This window comes from Colobus angolensis, unplaced genomic scaffold (genome assembly GCF_000951035.1).
Source record: "Colobus angolensis palliatus isolate OR3802 unplaced genomic scaffold, Cang.pa_1.0 Scaffold9, whole genome shotgun sequence".
NCBI lineage: Eukaryota > Metazoa > Chordata > Mammalia > Primates > Cercopithecidae > Colobus > Colobus angolensis.
In genome coordinates this window covers 8,244,427-8,258,207 of record NW_012122931.1, presented here as the reverse complement: position 1 = coordinate 8,258,207, position 13,781 = coordinate 8,244,427, and the positions used below count along the sequence as shown (strand labels likewise).

At 42.4% G+C, this 13,781-nt stretch overlaps 1 protein-coding gene across 7 annotated transcripts in view; it reads left to right on the top strand.

Moving 5' to 3' along the window:
• Positions 1-13,781, top strand: part of RALGPS1 (Ral GEF with PH domain and SH3 binding motif 1) — a 261,883-nt gene that overhangs the window by 70,899 nt on the left and 177,203 nt on the right. For all 7 annotated transcript variants that reach the window (XM_011931366.1, XM_011931362.1, XM_011931361.1 and 4 more), the window contains exon 5: positions 11,853-11,942. In XM_011931366.1, coding sequence (XP_011786756.1) covers positions 11,853-11,942 — 90 coding nt within the window. The remainder of the gene's footprint in view (positions 1-11,852; positions 11,943-13,781) is intronic.

The following is a 13,781-nucleotide window of genomic DNA, read 5'->3' as shown; positions in this document are numbered from 1 at the left end:
TCATCTGCTTTAAGTGGCCTTCTGTTTTTTTTTCTGAACACTTTTCTAATAGAACCTTCTGCTTTTCCAAACCTAATTTATCACAGGACTGGGAGACAATGTTACCTTTCTCCTGTCTTCCAAATGCTATCTCTAAAGAGTTATTCTTTCCTCATTGTGTAATGCTGCCTTTTATGTGACTCTCATTACTCTAGTTATATTCATTTGTTCATTCAGTAGTCATTGACTGGATATGGTTCAGGGGGTCAACAATAAACAAGTTGTCACCCTTGCCATTGTCAGCTCATAGTCGAGTGTAGGAGGCAAACATGATGGAGGCGATTCCAGTCCAGGGGAGTCCGTGCTAGGATGGGGAAACCAGAGGAGAGGCATGTGCAGGAGCAAGGGAGGCCAGAGTGGGGTCTGTTCCTTCAATCTGTGTGAGGGATTGGAGATGTAAACTGGCTGGGCACAAGAAAATATTAGAAGACAAAATGACAGCTCTTGGTGATTGATTGGATATGGAGGGAAATGACAGAGAAGAGTAAAAGAGAGTCCTCTTTGGGTGTTTGGGTAGTCCCATCCTTGAGACAATGAACACAAAGGAGGAGCAGTTTTGAGAGTTGGAGATGAGTTAGGTTTGGACATGTGGAATAAAGTATGCAGGAGGTCATTGGATATTTGAGTCTGGAAGTCGGGGAAAGGTCCAACCTGGAGATACAAATATTGGAGTCATCTGCATTTGAAGGTCTGGGGTCGGGGAAATCATCCAAGGAGAAACAGAGGCCCAAGTGAGTACTTGAGGATTGCTGACATTTAAGGGATGGGCGGAGGAGAGGAGGCCACACAGAAGGCAGAGAGAGAGCATCCTGGGAGCAGAACACTTGGTGGTATGGAAAGGGCAGTATCTGGAAATCAGTGTTTCAGAAGTGAGGGAATGCTACAGAATGAGTCATCCAAGACAGGGCTAAAAAAGAGTCCTTTGAATTTAGCAGCAAGGGCAGTTTTGCAGGAATGTAGCAGGTTGAATGGTAGATGTGAGGCAATGAAGAGAGCAGGTGTAAGTGTTTCTTACAACCTTGGCTCCAAGGGGAGTTGAGAAGGGAGTGGCTGGAGAGTGGAGTCAAAGAAGTCCTGGGAGGTGGTTGCATGTTTTTTTGTTATTTGAAGTGAGCAGAACCTTAGGGATGTGGAGGAGCCAGTGGACCTGGAAAAGTTAAAGATGAGGAAAGAGAGGAAGTACTTAAAGTCTCAGAAAAGGTGGAAGAAGCCAAGACCTGGGTGCCTTTTCAGTGTAAGAGATGAGTCAGCAGAAAGGAAAGGGGCAGATGTAGACCCATTTGTTGGTGCAATACAAGCAGAGTGATGGCTTTTCTTCATCAGTGAAATGGGAGGGAAAGGGGGAAGGAGTGGGGCGAGAAGATTAATGAGTTTGGGGAAAGCTTGAAAAAAGCTGTGTCACAGGAAAGGAGAGAGAGTTGGTGCTGGAAATACAGCAAGACTCTTGGGCAGTGATGGTGGCCCGGATGAAATGGACATTGTGGTTTTCTAAGTGGTCCTGGTGCATGTGGGTAGTAGATGGTTTTCTCTGGTTGCACTTCTCAGCCTAGGAGCAGGTGCACGGAAGAGCAGATGGTTAGACCCATCCCCTTAGGGGTTGGCAAAGCAGATTTTTTGGAAGGATCAAGATGCAAGGGAAGTTAAACTAGTGGCAAAGAAAAGGCTGAAGTAGGCCAGGTGTGGTGGCTAACACCTGGAATCCCAGCACTTTGGGAGGCCAAGGCAGGTGGATCATCTGAGATCAGAAGTTCAAGACCAACCTGGCCTAGATGGCAAAACCCCATCTCTACTAAAAATACAAAAATTAGCTGGGTGTGGTGGTGCACACCTGCAGTCCAAGCTACTTGGGAGGCTGAGGCAGGAGAATCACTTGGGGAGATTGCAGTGAGCCGAGATCGCACCACTGCACTCCAGCCTGGGCGACACAGTGACACTCTGTCTCAAAAGAAAAAAGGCTAAAGTGACAAATGATAGGGGATTTGTCTGCTTAAGAGGAAAAGGATTCCAAGAAAAAGGGCTGCCAGGGAATCCAGGACATGGTGAGAGGAAAGGTCTGTCGCAGTGGGGGTCAAGGAGAGAGTAAGGACTAGAATATTTAAAGATTGTGGCCCCAGATGGAACCAAAGTTTTCTGACGTAGAGCAGGTCTGGGAAATCAAGAAGGAGGTGACTCAGGTGGTAGGGAGGTCTAGTTGCTAAAGTTGAAGTGCTCAACGGATCCAAGGCCAGGGTCATTTGCAGTGATGTTGAAGTTGCCCAAGGAAGAAGGGGGCAGGATTGGTATGTAGAGGAAGATAGCAATCCAGATCCTGATCTGTTTACCATCTCTACCATGGAATCATAAACATGTAGCCTTTCCACACGGATGTTTTTCGCTTAGCGATATGTAGTTAACATGGATGAATTTACTTTATATGTCTTGACAGCTCTTTTGTATGTGTGTATTCCGTTGTATGCATGGTTTGTTCATCCATTCACCTACTGAAGGACATCTCGGTTGCTTAGTTACTTCCAGTTTTGACAACTATGAATAAAGCTGCTACAAACATTTGTATGTGTGTGTGGGGGTGTGTGTGTGTGTACTAGAGTTTTCTTTCTTTCTTTTTTTTCCCCGAGGCAGAGTCTTGCTCTGTCGCCCAGGCTGGAGTGCAGTGGCACGATCTCGGATCACTGCAACCTCCACCTCCCGGATTTAAGCGATTCTCCTACCTCAGCTTCTGAAATAGCTAGGATTACAGGTGCGTGCCACCACACCCAGCTAATTTTTGTATTTTTAGTAGAGATGGGGTTTCATCATGTTCACCAGGTTGGTGTCGAACTCCTGACCTCGTGATCTGCCCACCTTGGCCTCCCAGAGTACTGGGATTCCAGGTGTGAGCCACTGCACCTGGCCAGGTTTTCAAATCAGCTGGGTATATACCTAGGAGCACAAGCTAGATTGTGTCTGTCCCATTTTGTATTCTCACCAGCAATGAATGAGTGTGTGGCTTCAATCCTTGCCAGCAATTGATATTGTCAGCTATTTTGTGTTTTAGGCATTCTAATATGTGGGTAGTAATCTTGCTTTTCTCAGCTTTATCCAGGTCACTCTTGGACAGTTAAGTCTGGTTCTGGATGCCTCACATGAGGGGTGAGGGTGGGAATTATCACAGGAGTGGCATAAGTATTACAGCGACTAGAAGAGTAGGGGAAAGAAAACATGTTATACAGGGATAAGTGGAGGATCTGTGAGTGAGAAGACTCAGAGAGAACGTCATCAAGGTTTTCAAGCAATTGAGGAGTTCTTAATGGGGAAGCGGGATTACACACAATCTGTGGGGCCTGGTCAATAAGTTCAGGGCCCAAGGGATGGAAATGGGGAGGCAGTTGGCCGTCTCCTAATATAAGTAAGTTTCTTAACCATGAAGGCTCAGGCAGAGACCAGACAAGGGCTTTACTACTGTAGAACACCATCCAGCTGTCAGGGCAGGGAGTAGGTGGGACCTCTGCAATTCTTTCAAACTCTTCGTTTCTAAGAAAACTGTGAATGGGCTTATGAGAGATTTGTGGCAAAAGTAGATTTTTCTTAAGAAATAATAGTATTCTTAAACTTGGATTTTTCTTGTTGTTTTTCTTTGTTTTATTCTTTGATTATTTTTATTCATGGTTGGTTAACTGAATAAAGTTGTGTCCATAGCTATTCTGATTTTTTATAATTCCGCTGTGGCATTTCCCAGATATCATGGTCCTCAGTAGTTAAATGCCAGTGCTACCTGTACCACTATAACAATAATTGTGTTAATAATAGCTTATGTGTATTAAAGGTTTATTAGCACCATGACCCACTGGGGATATACTCCAGGTATGTTTGGCTCCTTCAGCAATTGGAAATCAATTAATGTAGCCCACTGTAAAATAGGCTAGGGTAGAAAAATCATATTATTATATCATTTGACCTGAAAAAGCATCTGACAAAGTCCAGTACTCATTCATAATTAAACAAAAAAAAAAAAAAAAAACTCAACCAATTAGGAATAGAACAGAACTTCTTCAACTTGATAAAGAACATCTACAAAAGTCCTTCAGCCAACATCATGCATAATGGTAAGACACTGAATACTTGAATACTTTCCCCCTAAGATTGGGAACAAGGCAAGGATGTGCTCTCTTACCCATTTTGTGCAACGTCTTACTGCAAGCCCTGGTTAGTGCAGTAAGACAAGAAAATAAATAAAATGTATACAGATTGGAAAGGAGGAAGTAAAACGACCTTTATACATAGGTGACATGATTGTCTAGGTAGAAAATTCCAAAGAAATCTCCAAAACTACTCCTTGAACAAAGAAGTGAGTAAGCAGAGTTGCAAGACACAGGCCAGTATGCAAAAGTCAGTTGATTTCATCTAGACTAGCAATGAGGAACTGCAATTTGAAGTTAACAAACAATACCACTTACAATATCACCAAAACAGCAACAACAACAAAAAAACCACACAACAAAAACAGGCATACCTCTAACAAAATATGTACAGGTTCTGTTAATGTGGAAACCTCAAAAACTGAAAAAAGAAATCAAACTAGAGCTAAATAAATAGAGAAATATTCCATCTTCATGGAGTGGAAGACTCAATAGTGTTAAGATGTCAGTTCTTCCTAACTTGATCAATAGATTCAGTGCAATCCCGATCAAAGTCCTAGAAAGCTGTTTTACAAATATCAGCACAATACCGAAAAAGAACAAAATTGGAGGGCTCACTCTACCTGATTTCAGCACTTACTGTAAAGCTACAGTTATCAAGACAGCATGGTATTGGCGACAGAATTGACTCCGTACGTAGGTCGATGAAGCTGATAAATAGACCTACAGAAATATGGTCAGCTGATCTTGGAGAAAGGACAAGTGGTGCTGGAAGAATTTAAATATTTGTGTGTATATGTAAAAAAAAAAAAAAAAAAAAAAAACCTAGACACAGACCTTAGACCTTTCCTAAAAATTAATTGAAAATGGATCATAGGCCTAAATGTAAAAGACAAAACTGTAAAACTTTTAGGAGAAAACATAGAAGAAAACCTGTATGACCTTGGATTTATTAGTGAGTTATCAGATAAAACACCAAAAGTACAATTCATGAAAGAAAAAACAAGTTGGGACTTTATGAAAATTAAATTTTTTCACTCTGCAAAACACATGGTAAAGAGAATTAAAAGACTTAACACAGATTGGGAGAAAATATTTCCAAAACACATATCTGATAAAGGTCTTGTATCCAAAATATACTCTTGAAACTCAACAATAAGAAAACAGCCCAATTAAAAAATGGTCAAATATCCGAAGAAACCTCACCAAAGAAGATATGCAGATGGCAAATAAACATATGAAAAGATGCTCAACATTATTTATCATTAGGGAAATACAAAACACTACATACCTATTAGAATGTCTAAATAAAACAAACAGAAAACCCTGATAACATCAGTTGCCGTCAAAGATCTGAAGCAACACAAACTCTTACTCATAGCTGGTGGGAATGCAAAATGAGACACTCAGTCCAGCAACTGCACTCCTAGGTATTTACCTAGCTGATCTGAAAACTTATATCCACACACAAAAAACAGCACACAAATGTTTATAGCACCTTTATTCATAGTTGTTGAAAATCAGAAGTAGCCAAGATATCATCCTTCAGTAGGTAAGGTAAATGGATAATGAACCATGGTAAATCCATACAATGGAATAGTATTCATCCAAAAAAGAGGAAAAGAGCTATCAAGTCATGTAAAGACATGGATGAACCTTTTTTTTTTCTTTTTTCTTTTTTTGAGACAGAGTTTAGCTCTTGTTCCCCAGGCTAGAGTGCAGTGGCGTGATCTCAGCTCACCACATCCTCCACCTCCTGGGTTCAAGCGATTCTCCTGGCCCAGCCTCCTGAGTAGCTGGGATTATAGGCATACGCCACCATACCCGGCTAATTTTGTGTTTTTAATACAGATGGGGTTTCTCCATGTTGGTCAGGCTGGTCTGGAACTCCTGACCTCAGGTGATCCGCCCGCCTCAGCCTCCTACAGTGCAGGATTACAGGCGTGATCCACCATGCCCAGCCTGAATATTTAAAAAAATAATAATTTCAGCTTTTATTTTAGATTCAGAGTACATGTGCAGCTTTGTTACATGAGTGTATTGCATGATGCTGAGGTTTTGGGGTATGAATGATCTTGTCACCCAGGTAGTGAGCATAGTACCCAATAGGTAGTTTCTGAGCCTTTGCCCCCTCTCTCTCCTTCCTCTCATAGTCCCCAGTGTCTGTTGTTCCCATCTTTTTGTTATGGATGAATCTTAAGCGCATATTGCTAAGTAAAAAAAGCCAGTCTTGAAAGGTTACATATGGAGGATTCCTTTTCTCTTTTCTTCCTCCTCCTGAATCATTATTGTTGGTTTATTACAGAGCAAAGAAGATGTTCTTGCTAGCAAAAAATCAATCAAGTTATCAACATGATTATACTTTTACATTTATATTTCCTTTTTTGACACTCTGGAAAAGGTAAAGCTATAGAGATGATGATAAACAACTCAGTGTTTGTCAGGGCTTTGGAAAGGGGAGAGGGCTAAATAGGTGAAGCCTGGGTTTTTTGTTTTTGTTTTTTTTTTTAAAGTCAGTGAAACTATATGATATTATCATAATGGATACATGACATAGTGCATTTGTGAACTTTATAGCACCAAGAGGAAACCTTTTTTTTTTTTGGTGGAGTCTCACTCTGTCGCCCAGGCTGGAGTGCAGTGGTGCGATCTCGGCTCACTGCAAGCTCCATCTCCCGGGTTGATGCCATTCTCCTGCCTCAGCCTCCCGAGTAGCTGGGACTACAGGCAACCCCAACTATGCCTGGCTAATTTTTTTGTGCTTTTAGTAGATAACGGGGTTTTACCGTGTTAGCCAGGATGGTCTCGATCTCCTGACCTCGTGATCCACCCACCTCAGCCTCCCAAAGTACTGGGATTACAGGTGTGGGCCACCGCGCCCCAGCCCTTGAAACCTTAATATATACAAATTTTTTAAATTCAACTTGAGGGATCTTATAACGTAACAACATGTAACAAAATGTTACATGTTGTTACAGATAATGTTACAAAATGATACAGCAGAATGTAACAAAAGAATCTATTATAAATGTATGAACAACCTCACGGAGGAGGGGGAGAGAAAACATTGCTGGCCTAAGTAAATTGGTAATAGAATGGAGCCTATAAGACTAAAGACAAAGGAACTACGTATAAGCATCATACTCTATTTGATAAAGTTGTTTCCCAAGGGGGACGGGTAACAATTCTGAAACCATTATCCTTGTATACTGGAATCAAACAATATAAGAAATGGATGAATATAAGAGAGTATAAGGAAATGAGTGGCAGATGGTGGGAACCAATCTCACTGTTGGAGTGGGAAATTACAGATAAGTTAGGTGTGAGGAGGCTAGAACGATCCATGTGGTAATGGATTACAGTTGGAGACATCAGTATGAACTCATGTGTAACTTAATGCAGATGTAGATGGTTACATATAGAAATCTTTATAGATGTGTGTATAGGCAGGGGTTAGTACACACACACACACACACACACACACACACATTTCTTGGCTCCGCCAGCTGAGAGGACCCAGAAACGATGATATCCCAGTAGCAACAAGCATACTTCATACCTGTTTTGTGCTAATGTTGTTTCTAATACTGTTACTTGGTAAAAGGAACCAATGTTCCTTGGAGAAATGACTAATGTTAAGACTAAGGCAAGAAATATAGAATATGAGCCTGTTGCGTATTATATTGCCAGAAGGTAAGGAAATGCTCAAACTAATAAACAAAAACAATACAGGGGTTATGTCAAAGGGATGCAGGAGCCAACTTAAAGAACTCTCGAAGGCCAAAGCTGGAACAACTTGAGCAGCATGTAATAACAGTATTGGGTTGTAACCCAAAGTGTAAAATAAATATTCACAAGTCTATACTGATAGAAATAAATGCGAGAGAATCGGCAAATCTCTTATGCAGAAGAATTTCAAATAATCTATGTAGATTAGACCTCAAGAAGGTAGAATGTAACTTCCCACTCATTCAATATTGGCTGAGCTTACTGACTTCCTTTCAGAGTTTGAGGTGGTAGTGTAAATTGCATAACCAGTTCCCTATCAATGGGCTTTTAAAAATTGTAGATAGTGCTTCAGTGAAAGCTTGTATGTATGTGTTTCTATATTTCTGTATTTTTATAAGGTAAATATTCTAGGGAGACTATACCTTAAACATCTTGAAAGATATGTTCAAGTTGTTCTTCAAAATGTTATTGATTTCCATTCCTCCAGTGTATAAGAGTACCAATGTCTACATGCTCTTGGTACAGTATATGACTCACAACATGTATTTTTATTTGATACACAAAGAGTTTTTGTCAATCAATAATAAGAAAAAACCTGCTTGGGTGACATAGTGAGACCCCATCCATACAAAAAAAAAAACCAGTGTGGTGATGCGTGCCTGTAGTCTCAGCTACTTGACAGGCTGAGGTGGGAGGATACTTGAGCCCAGGAGTTTGAGGTTGGAAGGAAAGATGCCCCAGTAAAAAGATAGTTCTCCGTAAGGACCTGCATAGGCAATTCAGAAGGCAAATAGTACAAATGACCTATAAATATTTGGAACAAAAAATGTTAACTGAGAAAAAGCAAAACAAACAAACAAACAAAAAACACCTCAATAGTCATGAAAGAAATGTGAAATTGAAACTGTGAAATACCGTTTTTTTCCACTGAATTAGTTAAAAAAAAATGATAGTAACTGGTATTCGCCTGTGTATGGCAACATGGATCTGCTTCAACTTGTTGAGGAGTAATCAAATAGACCTTCTGGAAGCCATGATTTTTTACATATACTTTTGAAAACAGGTATACACACTTTTATTCACTCCACTTTACAGGACTTTATCTGAGGACCTTAATAAAAAGTGTACAAACATCTGTATAAAGATGTTCATCTCAGCATTATTACAACAAAATTAGAAATAACCTATTCAACAGTAGAGGGTTATTTAACAAAATGATGATACTTCTCTATGATGAAATACTTGGAAGCTGCTAAAAATTGTAGAGGAATATTCACTTATAAAAATTCTTGTGATATATAATTAATATACAGCAGTTTAGTTTTAAAAGACAAACATGTTCTATATAGAGAAAAAGAAGATGGTCGGGCACAGTGGCTCATGCCTGTAATCCCAGCACTTTGGGGGGCCGAGGCAGGCAGATCACTTGAGGTCAGGAGTTCAAGACCAGCCTGGCCAATATGGTGAAACCCCATCTCTACTAAAAATACAAAAATTAGCTGGGTGTGGTGGTGCATGCCTGTAATCCCAGCTACTAAGGAGGCTGAGACAGGAGAATCCCTTGAACCCAGGTGGCGGAGGTTGCAGTGAGCAAAGATCGTGCCACTGCACTCCAGCCTCGGTGACAGAGCGAGACGCTCTCTCAAAAGAAAGAAAAAAAAAAAAAAGAAAGACCAGAAGGACGCATACCACAGTGTTTATGATGTTGATCTATATGTGAGACTGAAATTTCTTTAATTTTGTACTTATCTCTGTTTTCCTTGTTTTCTGCATCAAACTTCTGAAGTTAAAAGCTTAAGTTTTCTTTTCTTAAGTCGTTAGAAAAGAGAATAAAATAAAAAGTGTTTTAAACTATGCTGATTCTACCTTTGTAATGTCTTCCTTATCTCCTTCTTCTTTCCATCTCCTTTGGTATGGCCCTGGCTCAGACCTCCTCATATCTCACTGAGATCATTGCATCAGTTTTCTAATGGGTATCTCTATCCTTCCAAAGGATCTCATCTATCACCCTGCTCAGAAGCCTCTGAAAGTCCCTGTGTAGAAGAGTGTTTTAGCTCCTTCCTCTCACCTTGTTGCACCAGTCCTACCCTCCCCACCACACACCCAATCTGGTCTTTTTCTCTCTCTCCACCCTCATCCTCATTCATGACCCCCACCCACAGTACTCCTGCAACACCAGTGCTCTCAGCCTACCCAGCCATCCCTGGTCATGGAACATGTAGCCACACTTCAGTCTTCTCTTCTTTAAAGTCACCTATCTTTCAAGGCCTGTCTTCTTCGAGAAGCCTTCCTCTATCATTATTACCTCCCTCATACTTTGGTTTACTGTTTGAACCTCTTCCATGGCCATGATTACCAGCTGCCTTATAATATAGTGATTCCCTAAGGATTCTGCCTCCTCCTTTGGTCACCTCAATTTCAGGAAGGTCTGGACTCCCAGTGCCTGGAACCCGCACACAGAAGTGGCTTCATGGAACTCTGCTGAATCGAGTTGTTGACTCAGAGTTGCCTCTGCACAATGTGTACTGCAGCTCCAGAGTCAATGCTTCCGTGTTCCATAATATGCCTTAAACATATGATTCTCTGACATGCAGGAATCTATTAAATTGTACATGTAAACTATCACACTTGAGTGTGATAATGTGGCATAAAAATGTAAGGTTTATGGGCACCCCATTTGGTATTTAGAAAAACTTTTTTTCTGTACCTGGCTAGTAAATATTTGAGTCTGAACTTAATTGTGGGCAATTCCTTGGAAAAAATGATTCTGTGGAAACCCAGTCATGTCCTGGAGGCAACCACAGATAATTACACCGAGAAAACATTTCTATAATACTCCTGCTTAACATAAAAAGCACATTGTTGATTCTTGGTTTCTCTTTCTTTGCTTTCTGTTTGAAAAGTGATGGTATTTCAATAACGATAATACATTTTATTGCAGCAGTAAGCTTGTTTTATTAGCTCTGGAATATCCTTAAGTGTATTCTTCCCTGTAAAGTTTAGGGGTTTTAGATGCCTTGCCTTCCTTTTAATTCTCCCTATGCCCCGTGCTTTGCCTGGCTCTCCACCTTTCTTTGTAGTGCTGTCATTGCACTCTTGGGCATCCGTGTTTCACATAGAACTGTTGTTACAGAAGTGAAACATAAACAGGAAGAGCTAGCCACTTCCCAGCATTTCTTGGCATGAGTCTCTTCCGTTGCATTGAGGTGCCATGTGAGTCAGCTCCACTCTGGTAGATGACTTTCCTGTTCCACCATCAGACACAGGGGTTCGGGCTGTTGCAGTATGTGAGAGGTCAAGCATGAATGGGTTTCGGAACCAAAGCTACCAGCATACCCTTTTTGGTGCATGCTGTCTCCAGGAAAACATGCCCTGTAACCTGCATTGCTTTATGGAACTTGGAAAGAGATTCTTCCACTTCCATATCATTTACGTTATGGGATGGGCCTCTCCTGAAAAATTAAATTTGTTAAAATTGTGCAAATATTGATGAATCCTCCTCATCTTAGGGCTGGCTGGGGATATGGACCTCACAAGTGGTCCTGCCAGTGTATATGTCCGTTTGGCTATGTGTCCATCTGTCCCTCCATCCACCCATCATCCATGATCTCCCCATAACTGGGATCCTTCTGAGCAGGAATTCAGTCTGATTCATTTCAGGATTCCCAGCAGCTCTTCTCAAGACTTGTGTCATGGAGGCCCAACTCTCCCCAGATGATGAGGAAAGTGCTGCTTTCTCTTGGCCACTACAGGGTACACTGGAGACAGGATGCTGAAAACACAGCCCATTTGCAGGGTTGGGTGCTGTAGAGGAACTCTTTAACTCATGTGACCCAAGGCTATCCTCTCACAGTTTCCTGACCTCTTGGAAATCCCGTAACAGCGGTGGGCATGGGTGACATGGGTGGTCCAGCAATTAACAACTTTTCTGGTGTGTATGTGTGTATGTGTGTGTATTTGACTCTACAGGTCAGTTTTTGGGTTGTACGAGAAATTCTAACAGCACAGACTTTAAAAATAAGGGCAGAAATCCTCAGCCATTTTGTGAAAATAGCCAAGGTAAGCTTTTTATTATTATTTTTCCTTCCTTTCCCTTTTCTTTCCCACACCTCCTCCTCAAAAATATGTTTCCTCAGTACTTTGGGAGCTGCTTTGCTGTGGGCCTGCTGGGCAGAGTTCAAACAGGGTGCTGTGGCTTGACTTCCCCAGGCAGAGCCAGCTGTTAGACCTGCCTGGGTGCTCACCAGCCCCCTAGCACCTTGTGTGCAAATTGGCAGCATGCCCCCATACCCTATAATGTTGGCAGCCAGCCCTTCTCCTTACCTGGGCTTTCACAGTCTCTCCACAAGGCAGGACCCAGAGGCTGTCCCTGGAATCCATTCATTCTCCTACTTTAGATTAGATTCAGCCAGTTCTGGGGTTTGATGGATTTTAGTTAGTGTCAATGCTCAATGCTTGTGATATCATCACATCCTGCACAATATTGTCAGCAGTCAGCAGACCCCACCCACCTCCCACTGAGCTTCAGGTCTGGGCCAGATGACCCTGCAGCCCCCGATCCCCACCTCCTGCCCCCTGGCCTGATAGGTTCTGTCCTGGTTGGGCATCACTTTTTCCCTCCTCTTCCCTTATCTCTAGGAATGCTGTGCCATCCCGTGGGCCTTCCTGGACCACTCATGCCCAGCAGCTCCTCCCCATACACTGGTTTCAACCACCCAGGCTTGCCTGACTCTCGGCTGCAGCATTGTGCTGGGTGTTTCGCTGCTTGCTTCATATATGCATGTGTTGTCTTCCCACCCAGGTCCTAGGAAAGCTGCCCTTTACAGAGGCCCCTTATGAGCCAGGCACCATGCTATGGTCAGCTGCTTTACTGACCTGGTCATATTCAGTGCTTATATGATTATAATTCCATTTGCAGAGGAAGGAGAGCTTAGAGAGGTGAAGTGTCCGTGCTCAGGGCCCCCTCCATGGCCAGTCAGTGGCAGGGCAGGAATTGGAGTCATGCCTCTGTGCCTTCAGGGAAGCTGCTCTGCTGGCCTCATGGGCAGGTTAAGTGCATCATCTATTTATGTTAAGAGCAATGGCCACATTTACTTCCTTTTTTTTTTTTTTTTTTTTTTTTGAGACAGAGTCTTGCTCTGTTGCCCAGGCTGGAGTGCAGTGGCGTGATCTCGGCCTTCCAGGTCCACACCATTCTCCTGCCTTAGCCTCCCGAGTATCTGGGACTACAGGCGTCTGCCACCACACCCGGCTAATTCTTTATAGTTTTAGCAGAGATGGGGTTTCACCATGTTAGCCAGGATGGTCTCGATCTCCTGACCTGGTGATCCGCCTGCCTTGGCCTCCCAAAGTGCTGGGATTATAAGCGTGAGCCACTGCGCCCGGCCCACGTTTACTTCCTGTGCATTCTCCTGAAGTACTTGGAACTGGTGCTGGGCTTAATAATATTTGTTGCTGTCAATCAGTTCTGTGCTAGGCCACAAGAGAAAGTAGGATGTGGTTCCAGTCCTCCCGGGCTGTCAGTTTGGAAATGTGTTTATGGGGCCCACCCATGGAATCCAAAATGATCCCTCCTTAATCTCTGCCATTTTCTGTGTGGCAGACTGTCATGCTGACTCTGTGCCCTGGGTCTTTCCTTGTGCAAGCCCCTTCCTTTCTCTGGGCCTTGGTTTTCCCATCTATAAAATGAAAGGGGTGGGTTAGATAATTTCCATAGCCCTTTCAGCTCTAAAAAGAAGTTCTGTGACAGGCATAGCAATGCAGATACATGGAATGAAATTCAGTTCACTTAGAGAATCTATTTTTTTTTTTTTTTTAAAGACGGAGTCTCGCTTTGTCGCCCAGGCTGGAGTGCAGTGGCCAGATCTCAGCTCACTGCAAGCTCCGCCTCCCGGGTTC